Below are 27964 nucleotides of genomic sequence, written 5' to 3'. Positions count from 1 at the left end.
CCAAGTACAGCTACTTAGAAGCAGGAGGAGAGAGTGGAGAGGATGATGCCAGTAGACATGGCAGAGAGAGGACAGAGGTTGAAGGAGTGCCTTCTTGGACAGGGAAAGCACTCACTCTATGCATTAAGGACACAATCAAATGACACAGCCAAAGGTATTTTGGAAATTGAGAGACTTCAAAGGACATGCAGGCATAAAATACTATGATTTGAACCAGAAACTAAAACCATGTTTGTCTTAGTACATAAAGCACACGGCATGAGAGTCCTAGCTGCTGGGATCAAGGATACACAGATAGGGGTCAGAACAGGAAGAATGTACCCCTGTGCCTTCGACAAGTTCAAACTAGAACCACTGAAGATTCTTAAGCAGTGTGGTGGAATGGTCAGATCTTTTATTTAGAAAATCACATCGAAGTATCAACACCAATTTTTGATGAATCATGAGTAGAAACAGGAAGACTGGGGAATAAGAAAGAAATAAGACCTTTGATTGCGTAAATTTATTCCCAGTCCAAGAGAATATGTATCTTATTTTGGTAGGGTAAAATAAATTATTGTAAACTAGGTGGCTTAAAAAGAAAAAATATTTTTCATATTTCTGGAGGATGCGATGTCCAAGACTATGGTGCCTACATGTTGCTCCAGTGAACATCTCTGTCTTTTTGTATCCTCACATGGTAAAAAGCAGAGAGAGGAAGAAAGAGAGGGAGGGGAAGAGGGGGAGGGGGAGAGGGGGAGGGAGAGAGAGTCCACAAACCTCTTATTAGAAGGCACCAATCCTTCTATGGACTTCATCCACGTGCCTTTATTTCTTAAAGGTCCGTCTTTAAATACCATCATCTTGGAGATTAGAAGCTTAACATGAGCCCTGGAGGAACAGCAACAAAGTCTCTAGCACCACATATCTAATCTTCCAAGAAAGGCCTTTCAGACTGAGCCTTAGCAAGGAACAAATGGCTGAGTCTTCCTAGATAATTGAGGAGCATGGACCAGTCACTTCCTGTTCTTATGACAAACACTCCACAGGAGCAACTTCAGAAAAGGAAAGACTAGCTTGGCTCCTGGTTTCAGAGGTGACCGTGTAGAGTTGGTGGGGCATGTTGTCCCTGGCCTCTGGTAAGGTGGTGCATTGCATTGGGAGGGTATGGTAGAGCACAGCTGCTCGTTTTGTGGCACCCAGGAAGCAGGTTCTACTTGTTAGCTGGTTTCCTTTTTCCTTAATTCCATCTCAGACCCTTGCCCATAGGATGGTGGTGTCCACAATCAGGATGAGTGTTTCCTCCTAGAGTTAATTATCTCTGGAAACATCCTCAGGAACATGTAGAAAAGTGTGCTTTAGTAATCTAAATACCTCTCAAACCAATCATGTTGATGATCATGATCAACTACCATGGAAAACTAAATTAGAGACTTCCATGCAAAGTGTGGCCAAGTTTGGGGTTTCTATACATAAAGGCAAGTGAATGGCTGTGGTAGTTAATCTTCATTCTCAAACTCAAAGAAAATTGGTGAGTGTGGTAGTTTGAGTGTATTGGCCCCCATAATCTCATAAGAAGTGGCACTACTAGGAGGTGTGGCTTTGTTGGAGTAGGTGTGGCCTTGTTAGAGGAAGTGTGCCACCATGGAGGTGGGCTTTGAGGTCTCATATATGCTCAAGCCACACCTAGTGTTTCAGACTACTTCCTATTGCCTGCAAGGCAAGATATAGCTCCTTCTCCAGCATCATGTCTCCTTGCATGCCACCATGTACCAGCATGATGATAATGAACTAAACCTTTGAAACTATAAGCCACCCAATTAAGTGTTTTCCTTTATAAGAGTTGCCGCAGTCATGGTGTCTCTTCACAGCAATAGAAAAACCCTAACTAAGACAATGAGGCACACTCTTAGTATGTCTGTGAAACTCTTTTCATAGTGATTAACCAGGGAGGAAAAACCCATTCTGAATGTGGGCAGCACTCAGCAGCTTTGAGATAAATAGAAACACAAAAAGAAAAGTGGATCAGGAGAGATAAGAGACAGAGAAGGAATCTATCAAGAAGGTTGAATGAATTAAGCCAACCAACAAGAACACTTTAAAGCTATAAAAATAAATACCTTGGTCCCTGTTCTTCCCCTGCTCTGTATCTTTTTTCAGTGGATCCTGTTGAAGACTTGTAACTAGAAACAAGGCAACACATAAGCTTATTGATGTACTCACACAGGCCAGCATCTCTGAGCACAGAGCGGAGAGAGAAGGCTGGGGAGTGTCCTGGGGAGGCAAATAGAATATGCATATACTCAGCTGCATATTAAATTGAGTAGAGCAGGAAGAAAATATGGTAACAGTGGCTGAAAAAGTTAAATGAAGAGATTGAGTTTTAAGTTCTATAGAATTTTTCCCCTCATTTCTTAACCAAACTAGAAAAGTTGAGCTGAAAGCCAAGGTCAAAACTTCAACAGAAAAGAAGTTAAAGCTATTGCTGGATGTGAGAATGATTGATTCTGGAAAGTCTTAAAGGTAACAGGTGGTTGAATGAGCCAAAGTCAGAGGTTTGGCTTTAAACAGAAGAAAGACAGTTTGTTCCTCAAATGAAAAGAAGGAGAGAGGAGAAACACTTCTTTGTTTATCTACAGATAGTGAGGGTAACAGAGAGAAGAATTGAGAGAGTTCAATTTTCCAATCAACAAGGCTTGGCTATTTGCAGATTGCAAGACAGAAGGAGTTGGGAGGATTTTGCAGAGAGGCATGATTAGCTGAAATAGCCACAAGAGAGAAGAAAGTGCTAATCCTGGCCATGGCAGAGATCCTGGGCTATCACATGTGCCCTCTGGGTTTTACTGATGTATTTTTTTCTTATTTGTGTGTGTGTGAATGGCAGCCTGAGAGTGTAACTCAAGAAGATGAGTTCAAAGGATGATTCAGGATCAGAGTCTCAACAGGTTAATTCAGTGGAAGGGCAGAATCATTGGACATGAGGACATTGACCATCCCTTAAAACCTAACTTTATGTAGCCAAAAGCATTTGATTTTTCTCTTTTTCTTTAGGCTGCTAGTTTTGAAGTATATTTTTAGTTGTTTTAAACCCAAGGAAGTGGCAACTTTCTTAGAAGTATTTTATAATGCTTAGGTAACAAAATTCCTACAAGCATTATAATTAATTTTCATGCTTTAGTGTAGCAAATTTCATCTGAATGTTAAAGCAGATGTCACAAAAGACATGAGGGTACAGTTGTGATTCTGATTTTTATATAAAGTTATACTACATTTGTAGCTTTGTAATCCATATGGAAACTTCCAACTCCTTTGTTGAATCCATGCAACTATACTGGACACATCAACATGGAATTTAAAAAGGAAGAGAGTCAAATTGGGCTTTAGTGACATTTTCTTTTTCATTTTTGTTTTTTTGTTTTTTGGACAGTGTTTCTCTGTGTAGCTTTTCGCCTTTCCTGGATCTCGCTCTATAGACCAGGCTGGCCTCGAACTCACACAGATCAACCTGCTTCTGCCTCCCGCATGCTGGGATTAAATGTGTGTGCCACCACCACCTGACTAGTGACATTTCTTTAGTTACCTTTATTTTTATTCAGATGATTAATGTTTTTGAAAAGTCAGCTCTTTTTGTCATAAGTCTTCAAATTTCACTTTTCAGGAGTAAATTCAGTAAAAAGATGATGTTATCAAGAGTACCACACATGACTACTACTTTGACCACCCCTCCCTCCCTCCCTCCCTCCCTCCCTCCCTCCCTCCCTCCCCTCCCCTCCCCTCCCCTCCCCTCCCCTCCCCTCCTTCCTTCCTTCCTTCCTCCCTTCCTCCCTCCCTCCCCTCCTTCTTTCCTCCCTCCCTCCTCTCCTCCCTCCCTCCCTCCCTCGCCTCCCTTCCCTCCTTCCCTCCCTCCCTCCCTCCCTCCCTCCCTCCCTCCCTTCCTTCCTTCCTTCCTTCCTTCCTTCCTTTCTTCCTTCCTCAATAGAGGCTCTTGTTGCAGCCCATACTGGCCTTGAACTCCCGCAGTCCTTCTGCCTTGGTCTCCGAAGTGCTAGGATTATGGGCATGAGCCAACACACCATATTTAGTCTCCCAGCTTTGGTATCTTTACTTTGCATAGGAGATAAAATACTTTTGCCAGCATGGACTTGTTTTTAGCTATGCATAATGTTATCTAGTAGAAACAAAGATTTCCCGTGGCTGTATCACATCCTTAGATTCATTTAACAAATAGACACCCCCATGTTTTTCATGATGAGATGTGGAAGGACGTTTCTTGTTCCTTTGGATAGTAAAGCAAGATAAAATAATTTGGAGTGATTTCTTTGCCATTACAGTGAATAGCAACAGAAGGAAGACAAAAGGAAGGAATGTTAGTCATGTAAATCGATCCCCATGCTATCGATTGTAGTAAATTGATCCATGGTGGTCACTACTACTTGTAAAGTTATTGATTTTTCTCCCCTGGAACCATTTTCCCCATAAGCATCAAAGGAGATGGGGTAATCAGGTTTGCAGGCACAACTTGAAATTAAACAGCTGAATCTTAACAGTTACTTTATTTCATTTTAGTAAAATAAGGGCCAGAAAATAGTCCTTTATGTGTTTCTTGTCCTTGCATACCATCTAGTACCCTAAAATTATATTTTCAATTTAAAATACAGTAAATGCCCAGAATAACTGTTTTTTGTAGCCTGTAAAGAAAAGACTTTTTCATGCAAAGAATTCTAGATTATAATTTTCTTTGACTTTAGTTCTACAAAAATTAGTAACAATAAAATGAAATCAAAGTGAAAGTTTATAGAAAACCCTGTATCTTTGTAAAGGAAATGATGTTTTTCAAAATCTATAAGCCCTCACTTTTAAGTGCCATGACACAATAAGGTGTTGACTGCCGTGTATTTAACAATCCCAAGCAAGCCTCAGGCAAGCCATCTGAGCTTGAGATTCAGAGTCACAGACAGCATCCATCTTCAGCATCATGGCCCCCTGGCTGCTCTGGTCCTGTGCTGTCACGTGTGCCTTGTGTGGATGAGTAAGTAAGCTTCATGAGGTAGTGAGTGACAGCAGCCAAGTATGTAACTCCCAAAATGGGCAACAATGAAGTGGTCCTATTTACTGGGTGTGGCCTAGACATGGTGCACTTCACTTCCATTCACAGTTCCTTCACTACAGCTCGGTATTATGTTGCTCATATCTCTAAGAGAAATGCCATCTAGCTTGTTTCAAGGAAGAGGTGACAGTTCAGGCCACTAGAAATCTCTGGTGTGAGGGCTAGAGAGATGGCTCTTTGGTTAAAAGCATGTACTAGTCTTTCAGAGGAGCTGAGTTCAGTTGGAGCACTCACATTGGACAGCTCACAACTACCTCTCTGGATTTTATGCCCTCTATTGACCTCCATAGGCACTGCACTTACATACACAAACTGTAACCCCAATACACATTTTTATATAATTAAAATAATAGTCTAACCCCTTTTCTTATATCTAGAGCTCAGAGGAGACAATAGCAAGTGTCATCCAAGAACTGGTTCCAATTACAGTACAGGAGTCTAGGCAGGTGCTCTCTTATTTCTTAGGAAATTCGGCAGTTTGTTTTGAGACTCGGTAATGCCTATTGGCTAACTGTATGGAGACATTGAATATATATAAATTTATATATATAAATTCTGAGCTCTCTATGTATGTATGTAGGTAGTAGGTAGGTATATGTTGGCTGTATGTTTCTCTAGTATTGAATCATGTCTGTTGTCTAGAAATAATTAATGATTGCACCCCTGGCTCTAAGACATGTTGAATTTAAATGATCTTTTAGGATTATAAATGTATGTTTTCCAGAACAGACACATCAATACAAAAATGTCATTCTTCAAGATGTTATTTCAAGTGGTAGAAGCCTGAGCACACTGACATTTAGAAACTGGAAGAGGATGGTGATCTTAGGAGGTGATGGAGGATGGTCACCGGACAGTGACTGGAATGTCAACCGGGAGAGTGTGTGTTATGTGATGGGGAGTGGGCTACAGAGTTTCGGGAAAAGATGAAATGGTGACTGCTCTCGTGGAACTGGAAAGTTATTGACAAATTTTTAAAGTAAAATTACCTTTTTAGCTTAACTTTCTCTTCTCACTTCCAAGAATGTTTGATGCCAAGAATAAAGAGCAGTGCAAGGCTCTTTATACACACCATGTTGTTAGCTTTATGCACCTTTCTGCTATCTGTGTCACCCTGCCCAAAGTTCTACACTGGTACTGTCTTGCATCCTGCCCATGATTCAAGGCTCCTTCTCAAAGATTTGTAGTGCTTTCCCCATGTTCTCAGACCAGTTAATGTTAGTGGCTTCATTCACTTGATGACCATCAGTCACTCCTTCTCCCTCTCTCTATCCATTTTATTGATCTGACGTCTCTACTATGCCAGCCTTCCTTATCTGATGCGGTACGTATGAGAAATACTAACAAATAAATTTCAGGCACTCTTCCAAGTTCTTTAGGTACCACAATATATTATGCCTCTCAACGACCCTATAAGGAAGTTATTCTTACCTTGCCATTGGCAATTGATGCACATGAAGCACAAAAAGGAATTTACCTAGGAAAGAGCTGATGAGCATGTGAAGGACAAGTTGAACCAGCCAGTACAATGCTTAAAGAGCATTGCATGTAGCCTCATCATTATAGACAGGTGGAATATGCTGTTTAGGTGTTTTTATTTTAACTGTAAACCTTACAAATGTATGTTCCATTATTGATATTTTGAGTTGTTTATCTTATTAAAGATGAACCATAATAGAGCCTTGAATTTCTAGTTTGGGTGTCTTTAGAGTAGGAGAGTCCCAGAAAAATTTTATTCATATGACTATGTTCAGCTCAGCTGAGGGAGGTAAAGACTTACAGCTTAGTCACCTGGAGAATCTGGTGTGCCAGGGGCACAGTCAATACATATTACAGAGGCTGGGAAGCTACGCTCAAACTATGGGAGTCAGTGGCACAGACTCTAGTGTGTTCCCCATGACATGTATTCCTCTATTTAATACTTACATTTTGTGTTTAAATCCATTGTTCACACTTCTTTGTCCTTCACTGAACTACATATAGGATTCGTATTTTATTTATTTTGACCACTTGTGTTCCTGTCATTTTATTATACTGATTCGTTTGTAAAGGAAATACATTGTAGCTTTAAATTGTAGTACCTTGATGTCTAATTAAGGGAAGCACAGTTCCATATTAAATGGATACTTATATAACTTTGAAAAATTTAAATGGTAATTTTTCCCTTGGACATATCTGTTGTGGTTAAGAATTTATAACATTTTTAATAGATCCCAGATATAAGCCCTTTATTGAGTACACGTGTTTGTGAATGTGTGTCTACACATGTATCACTCAATGTACATAATGTATCTTTGTATCACATTGTATCTACTTAAATATATGTATATAATCTATCTACATATTGTATTTATCTCCCTTCATTCTTCTTTGCTTTTTGGTCCTATTGTGGTATCTTGCAGGGAACAAACATATCTTGTAAAATCTTACTGCAGATTAATATAATGTTTTTTGCTTCCTCCCCTTAGGTGGTTACTGTTTTTTTTTTGTGATGTTTTAAAACTTTTTTATATACTAAAGTCAAGAAAGTGTTTTTATATTTTTCTTTTCAATTTTTTTTACCTACCACAGTTCTGTGATATATTGACACTTGCTGTATAAGTGGAAGGCAAAGGCTGAGATACAATATATTTGATAGAAACTCGGTTCAACTTATATCTATATAGAAAAGACTGTTTTCTCTCTGGCATGCGCTAGTATTGCTGCCAGTGTAAATCAGTGTCCAAGGCACATGGCTCTATTTCCAGCACTCTATTCTGGTAATTTGTTTAACTGTTGTGCCAGCTCCACACTATATTTATTGCTATAGTTTTAATATTGAAATATGGGTGACATAAATTATACAGTTTCTTCTTCTTCATAAACACCAGTTGGACTATTTAGGCTTTTGCCATTTCCATGGAAATTGTAGACTTAGGCCATTAAATCTTACAAAATTATCTTACTAAGATTTAATTTTAATTGTTGTAAACCCAGGAGTCAATTAGGGAAAACCTTTTTATCTTAACAATAGTCAATCTTCCAAACCATAAATATGTATACACTTGCATTTGTTTAAGGCATTTGCTTTTATGTTTTCTGTGGATAGATGTACCTGGGGTTCAGATGGCTCTGAAAAATATGGGTTTCCATTCTTTCTCATTCTCATATCCTATGATCCTCTACTAAAACCACTCAGTTCTCATTCAAAGATACCCTTCACACAGAGCCAAAATTCTCTGAAGAGTCACCTGGGGTAGTATAGTCTGTTCTTACCAAGAAAACAGGACAAATGCTCTTCTCGAGTTTCTATAGATTACGCTAGCAGGGAACTATTCTTCTCATACCAATGTATGAAATATGGGGTTCTTTCAACTTAGGGTAACCTAAATCGCTAAAGATAAAAGAAATGCAATAGAAGGGTGTTTATTTTTTTATTTTTATTTTTTAAATACTCTTCTTTTGCTCTTTACTCTTTTGGCTCTTTTGGGGGGCTGCCACCCATCTCCCATTCTTTCTTATGAATGCCCAGCCTTAGCTTAGCTTATTTCTTGTCAGCTTTTCTTAAATTATCCCAGCTACTTTTTGCCTCTGGGCCTTTTCCTTTGCTTACTTCTGTATATCTTTACTCTTACTCCATGGCTGATTGGGTGGCTGGCCCCTAGCATCCTCCTCTTTGTCTTGATCCTCGATCTCCTCTCTTTCCAGATTTCTTCTTCTATTTTTTTCTCTTTGCCTGCCAGCCCCACGTATCCTTTCTCCATCCTGGCTACTGGCCGTTCAGCTCTTTATTAGACCAATTAGGTGCTTTAGGCAGGCACAGTAACACAGCTCCACAGAGTTAAATAAATACAGCATAAACAAATGTAACACACCTTAAAATAATATTCTACAAAAACCGTATAATGTTCTTTTCAAACAGAATAATTATTAGCCACATATTTTAATAGACAAATATTTTAGTTGATACCAATGGCATAAATAGAAGTTGCTAGTAAAATTAGCACATATTTTAACATTAATGCTCACGTGTAAAATTTCCCAATTCATGCCACAATAACGCAATGTGTTCTCCTTAACCAGAATTCCCATAGACAGCTGCTCAGATGTCACTTGTCAAGCCTCTGCTGACTCTGCTGTGGGTACATATGTACATGCATGTTGGTGGCATCTCTCAATCACTTAAACTGACTCTCTTTTTAAAATTGTAGATTCCAGCTTCTGGCAATTGTAACACCAAAGATACAGTCCGTAGAGTGTCTATCTTCTTTGACTAGACTTACTAATCACTGTTCAACTCTGTGGGGACAAAGTTATTAGCTAGTGCTTGACTCTAGACACTGATATTCAATTACTGGCCAGCAACATTTAGAAGCACAAGCCTTGGTAATTAGCAGCAAATTTTCATCTTCTCCCTGCACAGCATGTGAGCAGTTGGCTCTAGCAGACGCAGAATCAAAACATAAATAAAAGGAGCACTTATTTATCCTGGATCTATAATTGTTACGGAGGGTCACAGAAATCTCAGCAGTTGGTACATGGAAATTTTGACACCTAGAAAAATAGGGCAAACATGTTATTTCTAGCAAAAAATTATGTGAAGAATAACTTCAAGAGCATAATGTAGATTGTGTCCTTTTTAACGAGTCAAACACTGGCTGCCTGTATTATCCATTTAAAAATAGCTACTGCTAAAACGATAAGCTCCATCACTTTATTATTAGTAAAATAAACTAACATCTAGAGAGATCATGGAACTTGTATCTGAGGTCACGGTTGGAACCCTGGCCAGGCCTGGTATTCTAGCCTCCAGTGGCTCAAACACCAAATCTCCTGCAGAAGAGGATTTCAAATTGGAAGTGACACTAATTGCTAATATTGTTTCTAGTGATATTCTACTAAATTAAATCAATGTAGAAATGGTCCAAGTAAGTAAGGCAATGTTACTTGCATGGGCAGTTATATTTCTATGGAAAAAAAATTGAAATACAGGTATTGAACAAAGACCATGAAGCTAGAATTTGATGATGTTACATAAAAAATATTTGAAGATAACATTCTCAGCTTTAAACTTGGGTGAATATATATTTATGGCTTTCATTAAAATGAAAATAAATAGCCAAGATCTATTTTGCATTGCATAGCCACACATCATGATAAAATACCTTTTTTTAAATTTTTTTTATTTTAGCAAGGCCTTTAAATCCATCTGGTACTTACAAGGATAAAAGGAGCATAACAGACCCCATACAGGAAGACAGAGTTGAGGCTGGTACCCAATGCAGTTTAGATCCAGTGTGTTCCCCAGAGGTTCCTGTGCCACAGTGGGGAACACCTGAAGTGAGCTTTAGGAGCTAAGGCCAGTGGGTAATAATGAAGTGATGGGGTCACCCCAGCCAGGAGAGATTGAAACAAGTCCTGTAGGACTGTGAGCCTAGCACCTTCCCTGAACCTCCCTTTCACATGGAGCCCACCACTGTGATGCTGTCTGCTGTGAGGCTCCTCCCCTGAGGTGTGCATCATTCTCTTCAGCCCCTGGAGCGGTGGGCTGAGTGAACCTCTTTTCTCTATAAACTGTCCAACTTCCTGTATTTTGTAGCCCAATGGGGTGAGCTAATATGCTCTTGATCCCTAACTCTCAAAGAGACCTTTATTTGGTAAAACCTCACTTGACGAAAGAACTTAAAAGTCCACAGATTGTACATACCCTAATGGAAACTAGATGGTGGGCGCAGAGACAGGGGACAGTGAGTCCTAAGTCAAACCACCAGGGATAGATGCATGGCTCTCAGGGGCCAATCACTTTGAATAATCCTTTAAGTTTCAGATCTCTAACTCCACAAAACTAAGAAATGCCAAAATACCTAGCCACCTTTTTAAATGTAATTTTGATTCCACCTGTAAAATATTAGAATTGTATTTTAATGTAGTGATGTCACCCAAACTATGTACATTTCTAAGTCTTTTCTCTCTAAGTCTGAGTCTATGTGATACTAAAGGAAAATTGTGCTATTCTATGTTAAAGCAAATGTAGAAACAACTAAAATTTAAATAAATGTCCCAGAGTTATGTTCATAAGCAGAAACTAAAGAAAATTTCTTTTACTATGAAAAAAAATCCACTTAAAATTACTGTAAATATTCCACCTCAGTAATTGCACACCTGAGGTAGACATTTTCTTCCAAGACAAAAGTTAAAACCACATATTAGGTCTGTTCCCACTGACACATGTATAATATCAAATAAGACCCTGTAGGGTAATATATTACAAGTGTACTATAAACTACAAAACAAGTTAGTTTCTTGATTGTTTTAGACAAGGACTAACTACCTAGCTCTAGCTCTCCTGGAACTCACTTTGTAGATCAGGCTGACCTTGAACTCACAGAGATCTGTTTGTGTTGCCTCCTGAGTGCTAGGATTAAAGGTGTATGCCACTATGCCTGGCTCAAAATAAAATTTTAGACACATATACACATACTCAACACACACCACATGCATATCACACACACACACCATATACAATACATACCACACACACACCACATACACGCACATCACACACACATACATATACACCACATACACCATACACACCACACACACCACACACACATACCACATATACACACATCTCATACACACATACATATCCAACACACACACACACACACACACACACACACACACACACACACACACACGTTATCGTAGAATAGCAGGACAAACACTGGTGTTGCTTTGGGAAATGGGTTTCCTCTTGACTATTTACTAACAGGGTGAGTATAGGCCACTCGTATCATTCCCCCAAGCCTCATATACTAAATGGGAACAACTATGAATGAAAATAATTGCAAATAAAGTGCAGAGTTGCAAGACAAAAGTGGAGTGACAGGTTGAACTCTTTTGTCAAGTGCATCACAAAAGCCAACGCCCAATAATATTGTCTGCATCTGTACCCAAGAGTCTGCATTCACATGAATAGGACTTCTAGTGAATGTAGTCATAGAAGTCATTCAGTTTCATTCACTGTTTTTTCTTTAATACATACATACATACATATATATACATATATATGTATATATACACACATGTATATCTATATCTATCTATCTATTTATCATCTATCTATCTCTATCTGTCTCTGTCTCTGTCTCTGTCTCTCTCTCTCTCTCTCTCTATATATATATATATATATAGAGAGAGAGAGAGAGAGAGAGAATATGCCACTTATATGCAGGTACCCGAAAAAGCCAGAAGAAGCCATCAGATTTCCTGGAGTTACAGGTGGTTGTGAGTGGCCTGGTGTGGATGCTAGGAATTGAACTTGGGTCTTTTGGAAGAGTAGCAAGCACCCTTAGCCACTGAACCATCTCCCAAGTCCCGAATTCCTTCATTTTTTAAGTACCTTCCCTCCAAGCCAATACAAACATTTAACTGAAGAAGTCTCGAGTTTCAGGAGTCTAACTTATATGTCCATTGGCCTGGCTCAGAAAGCCTACCTTGTTACAGCTGTGTGAAATTGGGGGGAATTTTAAAATCTTCCTCAGACTCAGTTTTCCCTTCTTTAACATGGATTCATGTGATGATTAATGCAGCAATAATCCCTGAAAATTACCAAGTACAGTTTCCTAAATATTGGTGTTTAATGTTCCCAGAAATAAAAATATGTGACTGTTATCTATTGTGGCTGGAATGATTATCTCCAGTACAATGTGGTCCAACAATTCATTTATGGAACTCGGCAAGTACTGGGAGTTGCAATCTTCCTTTCTCGGCAAAACACAACGATGATGTTTTCCTTTATTGGACTTCAAAAAAAAAATTGAGCTTGAGTAAGCTAAAATTTTCATGCTAAATTCTTAAAAATTAAACGATGTTACTTTTTTGAGTATTCTTCAGAGCAATGCTCTTAGGAACTAGCTAAAATTGATACCAATAGTGGACCCTGTCACCATTTATTCTAAAATAAAATACAAGTCATCAAGGTTGGGAAGATGGCTCAGTGGTTAAGAGCACAAACCACTCTTGCAAAGAGGACTTGGTACTCAGCATTAGTCCCCAGCACTTATATTAAGTGCCTTACACCTGATGTCAACACCAGCTCCAGGGGCTCTGACACCCTCTTCAGGGCACACATAGACTCATGGTTAAAAATAAAATAAATCTTGGAAAAGCAACTTCACAAAAATACATGTAAGACTAGAAATGATACAGCCATTAAAGTGGTCAGCCTTAAATATACAATCATGATGCTAAATGAACTCAGCAGTTTGTGTGTGCATACACACACAGATCTACATGTGTGTAACATTAATAGAGAAGAGGGTATGCATTTGAGATGGAGTGATGGGGACAAAGGCAGCTGGAGGGGGTGGGGAAGAGAGTGAAAATGATGTGAACACACTCCATGTACAGACAATTCTCAAAAATTAAAGTTTTAAAAGGAAATTAGTATGTGAGACTTGGAAAGAAGGAGCCAATCCAGTGACAGATCACTGGGTGGCGCTGCTCTCAGTGATGGCCTCCCACCCTGTGGCTTTCTTGGAAGAGACTGAAACACAATGGCAGTAGTTTGTGTGGCTTGAGGTTGGCTGTGTTTAACACAGGTTAGAAAAAAGAAAGCAGTGGGCATAGAAAATAGTTGGCTAGCTTCTTTCCCCTCGCTCATATATTCATATATATATATATATACATTATAATATATATTCCTAAATATAGCCTGTCAGTCTATAAAATGTTACTTGTATGCATATTCTCAGGGCTGACCATTTGGCACTGGACAACAATTGGTGTGCTCTTTTCTGGGGAAGACCACCTCTCCTGCTCCCAGCTCTCCTCAGTTGCATGTAGTTCTTTGCATAGGGTTGAAGCTTCATGAGCTCTTCCCCATCCACTTTCTCGTGTCCATTGATTCTAGGCAGGTATGGAAAAGAAAATAGAATAGCATAGTATAGGATTAAAAAGAAGATTGAAAAGCTGTTGTGCACAAAATTTTATTAGAACTTTTTATGCAAAGAACAAGTTCCAAATGTGACTTAACACTTGACTCTGATTTCTAGTTGTTTTCATAGTATGGATGTGTGGGGGCAGAGATAAGAAAGAAGGGGGAAGAGAAAGAAGGGAGATTGGGAGAGAACGAGAGAGGGAGAGGGGAGGAGGGGCAGAGAAAGAGAGAAGACATTTTCTTCCTACCAACTACTTCCTCATTCATAGTGGGAAGCACCCACACATTACCAAAATGAAAGCATTTCTTTTTCTCTCTTCCTCTTTTCCCTTCCTTTTCTTCTCTGCCAACTTTTCTTCCTTCATTTTACTTTATACTTTAATTAATTAATTTATGAATTCCTCAAATTTCATTTGGAAACATAAAGGGTCACCTACATCATAGTATCATTTTGCTCTTGTGCGGCTTGGAGGGTACAGTCAAGCTGCCGTATCTCCCAAGGTCCTGGTATGTCATCATTTCCATCAACACATCTAAATGTACAGGCAACTACAAGGACAGCATCATGTGATTTATTAAGAGCTCACAGCCTCCAATCTGCCCAGGATAGTGTTTAATAAATATTTCTTTGTATTTGCTCAGGCTGAAATGGTTTGGAAGAGCCAGAACTAGAATGAGTGACTAAGTGTGTGGAAAATGGAATGAACCAATGAGTCAAAGCAGCTGGATCCCGGGAGAGTCAGCAGAACCATAGCTCCTCACTGTTTGATTGCAGAGAGCTGTAAATTCCCATTCAGTTCTTTGGATTCATGGATCTGGAAAGTGATGGCCCATTTGAGAAAAAAAAAAAAAAACACCTCTATCTCTCTACAAATCACATAATGCTAAACCCATGTTATTAAACAAATGATTCCTCTCCACTGCTTCTATTGGATTTCAAAGTTCAATACACATTCAAATTATTCAATTTTGATATCACTTTTATGATCAAATGTCCTACTTTTGAAATGGAAAGCTCAGTTGGCCATGTTCCCTGTTAAATTTAAGAAGCTTTTATCATTTAAATAAATTAAACCTTCCAGCAGGTTCTTCAGAACACAATGAAGCCCAGGGCAGAAAGCTTAAAGGAAATAAACCTCTTTGTTGATACAGCGCAGGCTATTATGCGTGCTACCAATAATGTGTAGCAAGAAGCGAGTGTAGCCTGATGCCCGAGTTTCTGCTTATAATTTTAGCTTTGATTTTTATGGTGTTCAGTAGCAATTTGATTTACTGTGGACAAAAGATGGCCCTAGAGTACATCAAGTACAAGGTTATTAATACTGAGGGGAAATTAAGAACTGATTCATTTTAATACTATATTAGTAATCTTAGATTTACATTTTTCTTTGTTATCTGAAAAATAATGATCTTTTTGTGGGTCATTATAATGCTGGTTTTCTGGAGTAAACAGCATTATTTTAATGCAATACTGTAAAATTAATCTATACAGTTTATACCAAATTATTGTGATACTATTTCCTTTCTGTAAATACATGCCCATGAAAGATTCAAAAGCATCATAAGGAATCTTATTGTTTGCATGTTTTCTCTGTGGTCAAAATGTAGCAGTCAGAATTACTTTATCTAAACAATACACATTACATATAAAAGGTTTTACTAAATAAAATCTATCAGTCTTTCTATTGTGTTATTTACTTGAAACATTTCATTACTTGATAAAAATGTCAAGATAAATATTTCCATTAAAGGAAGCATTCAATAGAGTTAATTAAAGAATGCTGCAATGGTTGCATAGAATAATTACCACAGAAATGTAAGCTCATAAAGTTATCTCCAAAACTATGAGAATTTAGAGGGAAGGTTTGTAATATGCAGTGTTTTTAAAATGCAATGGGTTACCTAGTTAGGCATTGCTGATATTTTATTTTCTTATTTCTCAGATAATGCATTAATTTTTGGCATAAGACAAAACAATACAACAAATTGTTCTTTGCATTAAGACATGAATCAACTTATGGTAGAGCCCAGTGGATGAGCTGTTAGACCTCATAAACATAAATTCAGTTTTTTCTTTTTATGGACAGCTTTAAATTTCTGTGTTTATATTCTCTTACCTTTTACGAAGAAAATAGAGTATTATCATAAGCTAGAAATTAAGTTCATGATAGATATCCCTATAACCATTCTGAATAAAGAATCTTCAAAAATGGATTTGTGCATCAGTTTTGAACTGACTCTACATAGCATGCCTTTGTTAACTACCAACTTGTGGGCCAGATGTTAAGGATAATACAGCAGTAACTTCAATTGAGGAGATAGTAGTAGATATAGTTATCAATAATAAAATGCCCAGACTTTATAGGTACAGCTATCCTATTGTGTCTGAAGACCCTATCTCACTGTGGACATCTTGGTCCCTGGCTCTAACAATTTTTCTTTTTTTCTGTGCTGTTCTTTGAACCTTGGGACAGGGATTGTGTTGTTGATGTATCAAGTGGGGTTGAGCACCCCAAGGTCAGTTGTTCTCTGTGTTTTCCTACATTGGTTTCTGTATGTTGCAAAAACAAGCTTCTTTGATGAAGCGTTAGAGCTACACTTACCTGAAGTTTCCCAAGGCTGCACTCCCAGAAGGAGAACTATAGGTAATTAATAGCTGCCATGAGAGAGAGTTTCAGTATTCTTCAGGAACAAGCTCCTCGATAGGTATCAATTCCAAGTGGTCAGTATTAAACACATATACACTAGTGAGCAACACTAAATGGACTCAGCAGGGTGTGTGTGTATGTGTGTGTGTGTGTGTGTGTGTGTGTGTGTGTGTGTGTGTGTGTGTAATAATAAAGAAGAAGAGGTGATAAATTTGAGAGAGGCAGGAGTGGACACAAGAGGAGTTGGAGTAGGGGAGAAATGATAGAAATACAATATTCACTTAAAAAATTCTCGAAACAAATAAAAATTAAAATTGCAAAACCAGGTATCATTGACTGTTTAGAGTATGGAAGATAATAACAAGAAAGGACCCATTATTTGTAATACAGCCCTATTTCCAATGTATTTTCTAAGTATATGAGGTTGTTTGGATAAAATTTAGTTTTTGAGAGGATAGAGAGATTGCTCAGTATTTAAGAGCACTTATTGTTCTTGCAGAGGATCTGAGTTTGGTTTCTAGCATCCATGTGAGACATCTCGCAGTTGCCTATAACTCTAGCTCTATGGTTTCTGACACCCTTTTCTGGACTCTGCAGGCACCTGCACTCACACATGTGCATGCTCATACATGGGTTCTCCTATATACATGACTTTAAATAAATGAATGTATTTTTAAAGGATAGTCACTATAGCAGGCCCTGTTACAGAGATGTATTAGTTAACAAAACAGACAAAAAATCCCATTCTCCTAAACAAATGAATCTGGGTGTTAGAGGGATAAAAGATAGTGTCAGAGTCCAGGGAAAAACACATTCTTTGATCTTGCCTTCCCCTGTTTTACATAAAGATAATGCATTTGATATGTGTATAAGGAAGAGAAAACACAAGGCAGCCTTGACGGTAACTCAAGGGTACAAAGGCAGCATGGATTTTGATGGAGGGTAGAGTGTAGCAAGCTTACTGGCTTTGCCTTTGTGAATCAGGAGAGTCTGGAAGTCCTCTCATTAAGCGGTTATAAAAGTCTGTCACAGAGATCTCTCCAGCCATTAGTCAAGGCTGCCACTGATCCAGCAAGCATAGAGTTTCAATCTCACTCTTTTAAGAGTCTTCTGTGAAGGGTACTTTTTGGGTGTGGAAATGCCTGCATCTTTTCATCCTCTACCCACTCAATTATCCAAGGGTCCCTCATGGTCCAGGGGACAGCACTCAATTGTCCTGAATTGTAACAGCAGGTTAGGATTATATAATGGTTAGGATTATATGAAGTTCAAGTCCTTAGCTTTGAATCCTAGCTGCTTGCTAGCTGTGTGGCCGAAGACAAACAATTTAAATTCTCTGTGCTTCCATTTGCTCTTCTGTTCATGAGATTAACAGGACCTGTCTCACACAGTATGGATGACAGTTAAATGGGGAGATGCAAGTGTGTGAGGGACTATGTTGCTATAGGTAAATTTTTTAATAACCTTCACATTGAATTGATTTTTTGTTCCATAGTAAATTACTTATAATTCAGTAAGCTCCATTAAATCAAATACTTTAAAAAAATATGTCCTGGCTTGAAATACATAGATATGTTAGGCATTTGATCAAATGCAAGGGCCTTGCTAGTATCTAGGTTTTAGTTTAAAAATGTATGCTTTGGGTATGGAATCTTATAACCCTCTTTTTCCAGCCTGCTTTCACTGGGCTCAAGACTGAGCTGGTATGGGACAAAGATGGCGTAACCAACTTCAGTACTTCAGGCTTGTGTTTGAGGTCTGGAAGGCTTGTGGTCACTACTCAGGGTACTGACTATGCTTGGTTGCTCATTTCCCCTACGTGTGGCTTGTTTAAGTGTCTGAACATCCACAGAGGGCAATATCTCTTCCTATCTCAAGCACTGCTTTCTCAGTATCTAGCTTCTGAAGGGCTGAAGTCACAAGTCCCGAGCCCGTGTGGATCCTCATCAGTGCTCACCTAGCCTACAACGGAAGTAAGGGATGAGGAGCAAAGAGCTGAGCCTTCAGTCTCCGCAGGAGACATGCTGTTCTTTTCTTTTCTTTTTTTTTCCCAGCATACATTGCTGCCTTGAGAGGGGATGTCGGTCCTGCTACTCCATCAAATCCAGATGAAAAATCAGCACCAGGCTTGATGTTCAACTTCCCCCAAACATGGGATGCTAGGTGTATCTACTGCCTCGTGGCCTCACCCTCTGCAGCAGGGAGATAAAGGAACAGTAGTGGTATGCAGTGCAGAATTCGGCCACCCAACACCCCAAACTCCAGTTCTTCCTCTTTGCAAATTCCGGTTACTTTCTTGGTAGCAACATATGCTAATCCAGTTCTGCTTCATTTGTCTCCTGATGCACACAGGCGGTCTGGCCCTCTGCCAGGCCACCCTTTGTGCTAGGTATTTTGGTATTTGGAGCCTTTGTTCTCATTAATATTAGCAATCTGAATACCTTTGTCTATTTGCTTCAGAGGGTGACTATGAGCAGCTTTTGGTTCAGAAAAAGCTAGAAAAGCCTTTTTAATTGATATTTTTCATAGGTATATTGCAATCCTAAATCACTCAACATCCTGAACTTGGTAAGCACACAATAATTGCATGCATCGTTAGCTATTATAGTGAAAAATCTTTAAAAAAAATTGTTCCTGAGTTCAGATGCCCATAATTCTCAATTACCAGAGATACCAAGTGTTTCCATGTGGATTTTATAAGCTGTGAGATACTTGGAGATATTATATGAATGACAATAGTCTGATCTATTGCACAATAGAGGGACACCAAGTGGAGTCACAAAAATACAAGACTCTGTGTTAAATAAAGTTTCATGTGAATCCAGATACTTCTCAACATGCCCAATAATGTGTGCTTGTTTAGTATGACCCACACATTGTGTGGTTGTCCTGTGTCATATCTGTTCCTGTGTGTCAAGTACTTGCTCTTCTCTGCTGGGATTTGAAATGAATTCCTTTTCCCCTAATGTCAAGGATCACATCAAGGCTTTATCTGCTCTGGGCTAAGTAACTGCCTATTTAAATGAGTGACTTGGGGTGAGTTTGATTGGGATGTGGAGAGTCATTTATACCAGGCTCCTTCTGTCAGCTCATGGGACCAACACAAATAGTATCTGAGTTTTCCACATTGGTGTCTGTCTGATCCCAAAGGGTGTTAATGCCCTTAAGGCTTGGTGCATGTTCTGTTTCTGTATGAAGGATAAGAAGTGCATCAAACCTCAGGAAGATTTCTATTTAAACTGCTGTGGCTTTGATGTCAGACTTTGTGATTAGTGTTACATCTGTTTAAAAAAAAAAAAGGCCCAATTTCATGTGCTATCAGAGAGGAGAACATATGGTAGACTTTTCATGTAATTATTGAATTTATAATATTTATTTATTTTAAGATACAAGTTATTACCACTTAGTAGGTTGGCTTTAGTGTGCCAATCTCAATCTAGAAAATGTGGTGTGGCATAGAAGGATGATTACTGCCTGCTCGACTTTTGACTTCTCTGTTGACATCAGTCATCATTAATATTTCTTTCTGTTGTATAATCTGTGACTATATGTTACTCCTGGGATCTGATGAACCTTTAAAAGGTGATAAAATTTTTACAAGTTGGAGGTCTTTTGAGTTCAAGGGGAGAGAACCAACATATTTTGAGGGTCTGTTATGGGTTGGGACTACATGCTCCACAGGTGTTGTTACTCTAGACAACAACATGGGCTGATGAAAGAGAGAAATAATTTTGTTTGGGTTGTAAAATTGTTTGATTCTGAAAGTGCTACATATAGTGAAACTCTTCTTAATTTTCCTCACAGATTTCATCTGTAGTTACTTTGTTTTTCAGGATTCTGAGGGAAAAAAAACTCAATAAGTTAACTTCTAACTGAAAATATACTTGGTAATATCTCATATAGCCAATAATTTTTATTACCTTTCATGGTGTCACCACAATTTCTTCTCAATATTTTCAGGAGATTTTAATAGTATATTTATTTATTGAGGGATGCCCACCTAACATCACACATACTCTATATTGAATTTCATATGTAAAGTATCAAGAGTCTTAAGATTTGAAATTCCATCTCCGTCAAAAGTGTCACATGAGCAAAATTCTTATGTTTGAATATTTTAGAGGTGGAAGTTCAAGTGTTTCTGAGGTGGTCTACTTACCAGCAACTTTAAGGATGTGTGTGATTTATACTTGTTTCTTAGACATTTTTCCTCACAGATTCTTGTTCTGCGCTTGTGGGCACATAAGTCAATGTACTCACTCTCCACCCCCTGCTGTGCGCCCTGGTCATCTCACTTGGTACCTTTTCAGTACTCATGAAGCCTAGAACTCCTGCTCTTATCCATAAACAGAGGATAATGTTAAAAACTGTTTTGAAACATACTCAAAAAGGGAGAAACCATGCCAAAATGAGGACGTGTTCCAGGGAAGTTCAAGAAATATATATTTATATGTATACAAACCCACATGTACTAGTATATATTTGTGTATATCCTTTTAAATGGGGCCATGAAGTACTTTTACAGTGTTGTGTCAACCGCTTTCACCCTGTAGTATATAAGAAAGCAGTCAGTGTTACTGTGTTAAATTTTGGGTGTATTGGGTTGTTATGTGGTATCTAAATAAATTCTCCCTTAGGAAAAGGGTGTATAGTGTGTGCAGATGTTTTCTGTGTGTGGTGTGTGCAGATGTTTTTTGTATGTGGTGTGTGCAGATGTTTTCTATGCATACCCAGCATAGTATTACTCGAGTACAAAGTCATCTGCTTCTGTAACCATGGTTTAATCATGTCCCCCATTCTCCAGATCATCTTCCGTAAAATTAGTGACGTGAAAAAAGAGGAGGAAGAGCGGCTACGGCAGAAGAACGAGGTGACTCTCAGCATCCCTGTGGACCACCCAGTTCGGAAGCTCTTCCAGAAGTTCAAGCAGCAGAAGGAACTGAGGAACCAGGGCTCAGTGCAGAATGACCCTGAGAGGAGCCAGCTTCAGGTGGAGAGCCGCCCTTTGCAGAACGGCGCCTCCATCACAGGTACCAGTGTGGTCACCGTGTCCCAGATTACCCCCATCCAGACATCTCTGGCCTATGTGAAAACCAGCGAGTCCCTTAAGCAGAACAACCGTGATGCCATGGAACTGAAGCCCAACAGTGGTGGTGCCGAACAAAAATGTCTCAAAGTCAACAGCCCCATCAGAATGAAGAACGGAAACGGGAAAGGGTGGCTGAGATTGAAAAACAACATGGGGACCCACGAGGAGAAAAAGGAAGACTGGAATAATGTCACCAAAGCTGAGTCGATGGGGCTGTTGTCAGAGGACCCCAAAGGCAGTGATTCAGAGAACAGTGTGACCAAGAACCCGTTAAGGAAAACAGACTCTTGTGACAGTGGGATTACAAAAAGTGACCTTCGTTTGGATAAAGCTGGTGAGGCCCGAAGTCCTCTAGAACACAGTCCTATCCAGGCTGATGCCAAGCATCCTTTTTACCCCATCCCTGAGCAGGCCTTACAAACCACACTGCAGGAAGTAAAACACGAACTCAAAGAGGACATCCAGCTGCTGAGCTGCAGAATGACTGCCCTGGAAAAGCAGGTGGCAGAAATTTTAAAACTACTCTCAGAGAAAAGTATACCCCAGACCTCCTCTCCAAAACCCCAAATGCCACTCCCAGTACCTCCCCAAATACCATGTCAGGATATTTTTAGTGTCTCAAGGCCCGAGTCACCTGAATCTGACAAAGATGAAATTAACTTTTAATATATAAATATATATATACATATATATTTGTCAATATATTTAAAATGGTATATACATCTATATACATATGTGTGTATATATAGTATATACATATATATATTTTCACTTGCTTTCAATATGATGAACACAATATGGATTTTGATATGTACATACTGCATGTCCAGCTGGATTCTGGCCTGCCAAAGATGATTATTCAAAGCATAGATATTGCTTGTATATTATGCAGTTGACTGCATGCACACTTTACATTTATTTATAATCTCTATTCTGTAATAAAAAAAAAAAGTATGAATTTTGTTAACTAGGGCAATGTAATCTTTGAAGAATCAGGGTCCAACCTGCCAATGTTGCCATGACAAACTTGATCTCAGGCTGAGTATATCGAGCTGTCATTTCTTCACTATTCTGTTTAGTTAAAATTATAGATTAATGTCAAGGGAAGAGTGCAGCTTCTGAAGCTGTCAGACCATTTTACAATCTCATGCCATAGGGTATTTTTCTGTAACTTAGTGTTAGGTTCTTTTTCCCTACAGGCAATGTTTGCTCCATTGAAATGACTGTGCTGTTGCCTACAACTGATGCCAGTGTCAGATACCGAGAACTTATTGCTTTGGGTTTTGTGCATGAATTGCATTTCCACTCAATGATACCTCTCCTTTTTAGCATTGTATTAGATAGTAATCATTAGCTCTTATGTAAAGAATTCCCTGCTCCCTCCGTCTTGGAGAACAACTGTCATTTTGGGAGCTGACATTATCAACACCATAAATACTCAATTGTTAATATAGTGTATATTATTATAGAAAACACTGCACCACAGGGTATAAGAGCCTTTTAACAATATGTTAGATATGCTGATTGTCCAAAGGCAATGAATGTTCTACATTTATATTTCCATAACTTGTTCAAAGAGGGGGGGGTGTTGAAAGGCTCTTAGCAAAGAAACATATCAAAATTTTAACTGTTAATGATATAATTTTTTGAAAAGGATATAAGCAATTGGACATGTTTTAATTGCACATCCGTGGCTTAGAAAAAATGAACTATAGGTACAGAAATGCAGACACATGATTTTTGTTGCTTGAAGAGGTTGACAACTTGAGTTGTGGTTAACTTACAAAATAACTAACCTAGAAGGCAACATTAAGTTACTTTATTCAGATAACCGCTTTTCTATGACTTTATTCTGGGTACAAAATTCCCTAAGCTCTTTTGCACACAGTTGCATTGCTGGCCTTCTGTTGGGTTGATACAATAGACCACTATGGCTCCGGCAGATCCACTCACAAGAGGCTTGTGGGGCTGAATGTCATAGTCTTTTGGGTAACAATTCCTCTTCTGAGAAAGTGCCTATTACCAACCAAAAGAGAAGTCACAAATGTTGCACTGTCTGTATTTAGGCCCTCAGATGATAAATACTCAAAATGAAATGCATACCCCTCTTGAGAACTCGTGGAAGCTGTTTCTTATGACTCCAGAATGTTTTCCAGAGTTCTTCCTGGGGGAGTGCTTTTCAGTTGGTGCAGGCACAAAATTCAATATTGAGAGTAAGGAAGCTAGTGTTTGCATTAACCTGAAAGTATATTTCAATCACTTGTGTATTGCTAGGCTATAAATATACATGCATTATATATGCCTATATAGACAGGTGAACATACAAACAACGGTGACAAAAATCAAAGAAAATATTTTGCTTTTTTATACCCAATTTTATGTGCTTTTCTATCTCCCAGTGTCTCTAAAATTGTAGAAAGAAGAGTTACCACAGTCATACTGGAGACGTATGAAACAGTAAGACTTTGTAAAAGTTCTCCACATGCCCCTAAGATGTACCCCTTTTTTTTCTAGGACTCCTGGAATGTATGTTAGGTACAGTGGGTTACAGTTGTTTTCCTTTCCATTACTCAAAATGGACATTTCCAGGGCCATATATCTCCTTGTCCTGCTAAGATTCCTATATGCCACAGGCAAAAGGAAATGAAATTACAGAATCAGCCTTAAAACAGAGGTTTGGGGGGCTTGCTTGTCTTAGCTTTTGTACTGTGGAAGATACCTTGCCATTGACTTCTAAGATTTACTGGGTTTCAGAGCTTCTTCTTATTTGCTAAAGTCAAGTGTGACAAATACCTTTAAAGATGAATGGGTGATAAAAACAAAAACAAAAACCATGAGCTCTAAAATCATTGTTCTGACTTTAGCTACATCCAAAACTAACAGCTGGTTTCAAGCTATAAGAGGGTCACTGACGCAGGAAACTGGATTGAAATGTAATGCATGACTTTTCATATTAGGCTTACAAACCTTTGCCAGGATCTGACATTGACTCAGACAGTTTTAGCTAATGACTTACAACATTAGCCACAATGAGATTTCTATCTAAACACATGTTCCCATAGGTGGGAAAGTAACACAATGGTTTTGAACTGTGCTGGACCTTCACTAGGGAGGGGAAGTGTCAATTGCTTAATTTTTGGTGCAGTTCCCACAGTATTCTTTTCCAGACTCCTGTCCTCCGAGTGCATGACACGATGTGGTGCTGAGCACACTCTGCACATCTTCAGCGAACATTGTATATAGTCTTAGGTTTCCAGATTTTAAAATTCTTCACAGTAGAATTTAGCCAGAATGCTTGCTTACACACATGTGATAATAATACAATCACATTCTGTGTAGCCTCAACCAGCACACAGACAGTGCAGGCTCTTTGCGGGACCAGATGACTGCATGTTTTCTTCCTACACCGTATAGGTGCTCTTGGTGCATCTAGAATATTTTTTTTTATTATTATACTTCTGAACAGTGTACTAATAGGACTAAGTGGATTTGTATCTGAAATGCAAACATTTTGCAAAGCAACCTATACATCTTTAACTCTGTTACGATGCTATGAAAATGTAAGATGAGACACTGTATTCTGGGCAGGTGGTTGTGACATGACGGTCAAAAATCGAATGCAAACAGAATTGTGATCTTCGCATCAGAGCAGGGAGATTTGCTGACCTGTATCAGGATAGTGTTGCACTAAGTGTGATCTAGTAGACAGAAGAGCTTGCAATCAAGAGCAAATAGAAACCCCAAAGATAGAAAACAACATCAAAACTCCTAGTGTCTCCCATTTACATGAGTGACTTTGAACTAGTTCAGGAATAGTGATCCAGTTCACACTCAAACTTCATTCTTTAAAGGAAACTTTTTATTGCAACCTTGATCACACTTCCCATTGTGTACAAGGCTACAAAACATCCTGAATGTTAAGAAAATTCCATACAATTTTGCATAGGGCAGAGGGCAGAGAACATGAGGATGAGAGGTTTTGATGGCTTCTAGAACAATGACCTACTCAGTGCTACCCAGTACATTCACAGGAGTGTTACTTAAAACAGCAAACTAAAGTAAAATTTTGAAAATTAACCTAACTGAAATCTAAATACAAGTCACACGGAATTTAAGGAGATATTGTTTACCTGTGAGATTCAAAAACTGGAATTCTTTTGGAAAAACCTGTTGGGTTTTTTTGTTTTGTTTTGTTTGTTTTTCTTTTGAGTTAGTCTTCAAGGAAGTGATTGGAATTGTGTAGCAGCTGATCCTTGTGAAATTGTCCTTTTCAAAATTTAATTACAATATTTCCCCTTCCCTTTCCTCTCTCCAAATCCTTCTGTCTACCCTTCCATGCTCTCTCTCTTTCAAATTCATGGCCTCTTTTTTCACTAACTTAGTTATTGTTGAATTTTGTTACCTTGTATCATTTCTCTTTTTAAAGTTAATTTCTGAGTGCCCCCACCCCACACCAAAGTTTCACGTAGAGAATGAGAAAATTTGTCTAGAGCTACCACACACAGAGACCTCTAAAATGAGTATTTCCTTAGGTGAATGCTGTGCTTTGATACCTTTCTTAGATGTGAGTATCGCTCCTGGGATTCTCTTGGAAAGGGCGAGAAGAATGTATGTTTGGATTTTACACATCACTGAGTGCCATCTCAGATTCTGACTCCAGCTCTGTCAATCTAGCAAAGTTTGGGTAGTCAGCTGCCTTTAGCATGTTTCTATATCAGTTTTCCAAATAATAAGTACCAAAAAAAAAAAAAAAAAAAAAAAAAGGTCCAAACTCCTCCCATGTTCTATCAGGCTCTTCTTAGGTCAATGGGAAGTAGTCTTTCTTTACAGAAAAACCATACTAGCCATTTGAAAGGCACTAACACGTGCTCATGGTTTGTGTCCTTAGTGACAGTGTGTTAAATGAGAAATTGATGGGATGGTTATTGTTAGAATTCAAGGAAGCAGTGTACTATATATAAACATTTGATTTTTGAACATAAGGCTCATTTTGTTAATGTTTTTTCATTCTGCAAGGGAGCCTTTTGTCCTCAGGGCTCCACATAAAGTCTTATTGTTATATTTGCTGTGATGGTTCAGGGTAAGAAAATAATGAGAACACTAAACACAAAGGAGACTTTTTTTTTTTTAATTTCAACAGAAAGAACATTTATGTTTAGATCTCTCATTGGATTTTGCCAGGATTCTCACCAACCTGCAATTTTAAAATGTGTTTCCAATTAAGAATTTACTAAGAATATTTTGAAATACACATATTTGCAAGCATCGAAAAATTATTAGCTTTAAATGTTTTTAAAAAATTAAGACTTAGAGTCAAAGGGGGTTAAGAGATAGTCCATCATTGGCCCTGACTTTTTACTCTCTACTATAATCCTCTATTTGCTAAGCGATTAATAATATTTATATTTTTATCTACTATATTAGGCCTATGGCATTACAACTAACAGTTGCTTTGCATATAAGTAAATATTTTCAATCAGTTTCCTTTGAGTGGAATCTTATGCTTGCAGCCTGAATGCTTTAGCAGCTTACATAAGAAAACCATTAGGATTGCAAGATGACAGCTATTCCGTTTTAGAGTTGATGAAGATTGTTTTAATGTTATAGAAAATCTTCTTATCCTGGGCCAGGAAAACAAAACCAGAGCTAATGTTCATCAGGGTCACACAATCAGGATAAAAATGTGGATTCAAGTGCTAAGTAAGTTACTAATGCTTGGCTGCTTGCATGTGTGAGAGTCTAGATCAGGATTTACATATCCACATTGGAGGTGGGGGGAAGTGATGCACAGTGGAGGGTGCTTTAGACTTTATCATTGGCATTGCTGAGAGGTGCATTCTAGTCAACTCCAGTGAGTGTATGCACATTTTAAAAAAAGTCCTGTGTTTTGCTATTGTGTAGCATTTGGCTTACTTTCACATTTCTTTTTTCTGTAAACAGGCCTGTCAATAAGAAGGTTGGTTAAGTCTAGATTTGCAACTAACTGCAAAAGAGAAAGGGGAAAAAACAAAAACAAAAACTAAGACATTCACAGAGAACAGCAATAGTAGGACCAGTCAAGCAGGAGGAAAACTATTAATACCCCTTTTCTATAGTTATAATATATTTTCCTGACTGCCACACCACCACCCCCTGAAAGGTAAGAGGACAATGTATACTCATTCCAAGTCTTAAGGAGTTTTCAAATGTTTAGATAATATCAATTATTAAACTTA

General features: G+C 38.4%; 1 protein-coding gene across 1 annotated transcript in view; it reads left to right on the top strand.

Annotated features, from left to right (window-relative positions):
• Window positions 1–27769, top strand: part of Kcnh5 (potassium voltage-gated channel subfamily H member 5) — a 297452-nt gene extending 269683 nt beyond the window's left edge. Inside the window, exon 11 of the mRNA XM_028858007.2 lies at window positions 21465–27769. Coding sequence (XP_028713840.1) covers window positions 21465–22415 — 951 coding nt within the window. The 3' untranslated portion in view covers window positions 22416–27769. The remainder of the gene's footprint in view (window positions 1–21464) is intronic.
• The last annotated feature ends 195 nt before the right edge of the window (window positions 27770–27964 follow it).

This window comes from Peromyscus leucopus, chromosome 14, assembly GCF_004664715.2.
Source record: "Peromyscus leucopus breed LL Stock chromosome 14, UCI_PerLeu_2.1, whole genome shotgun sequence".
Lineage (NCBI taxonomy): Eukaryota > Metazoa > Chordata > Mammalia > Rodentia > Cricetidae > Peromyscus > Peromyscus leucopus.
The sequence above is the reverse complement of the archived record's forward strand: the minus strand, read 5'-3'. Positions and strand labels throughout refer to the sequence as shown.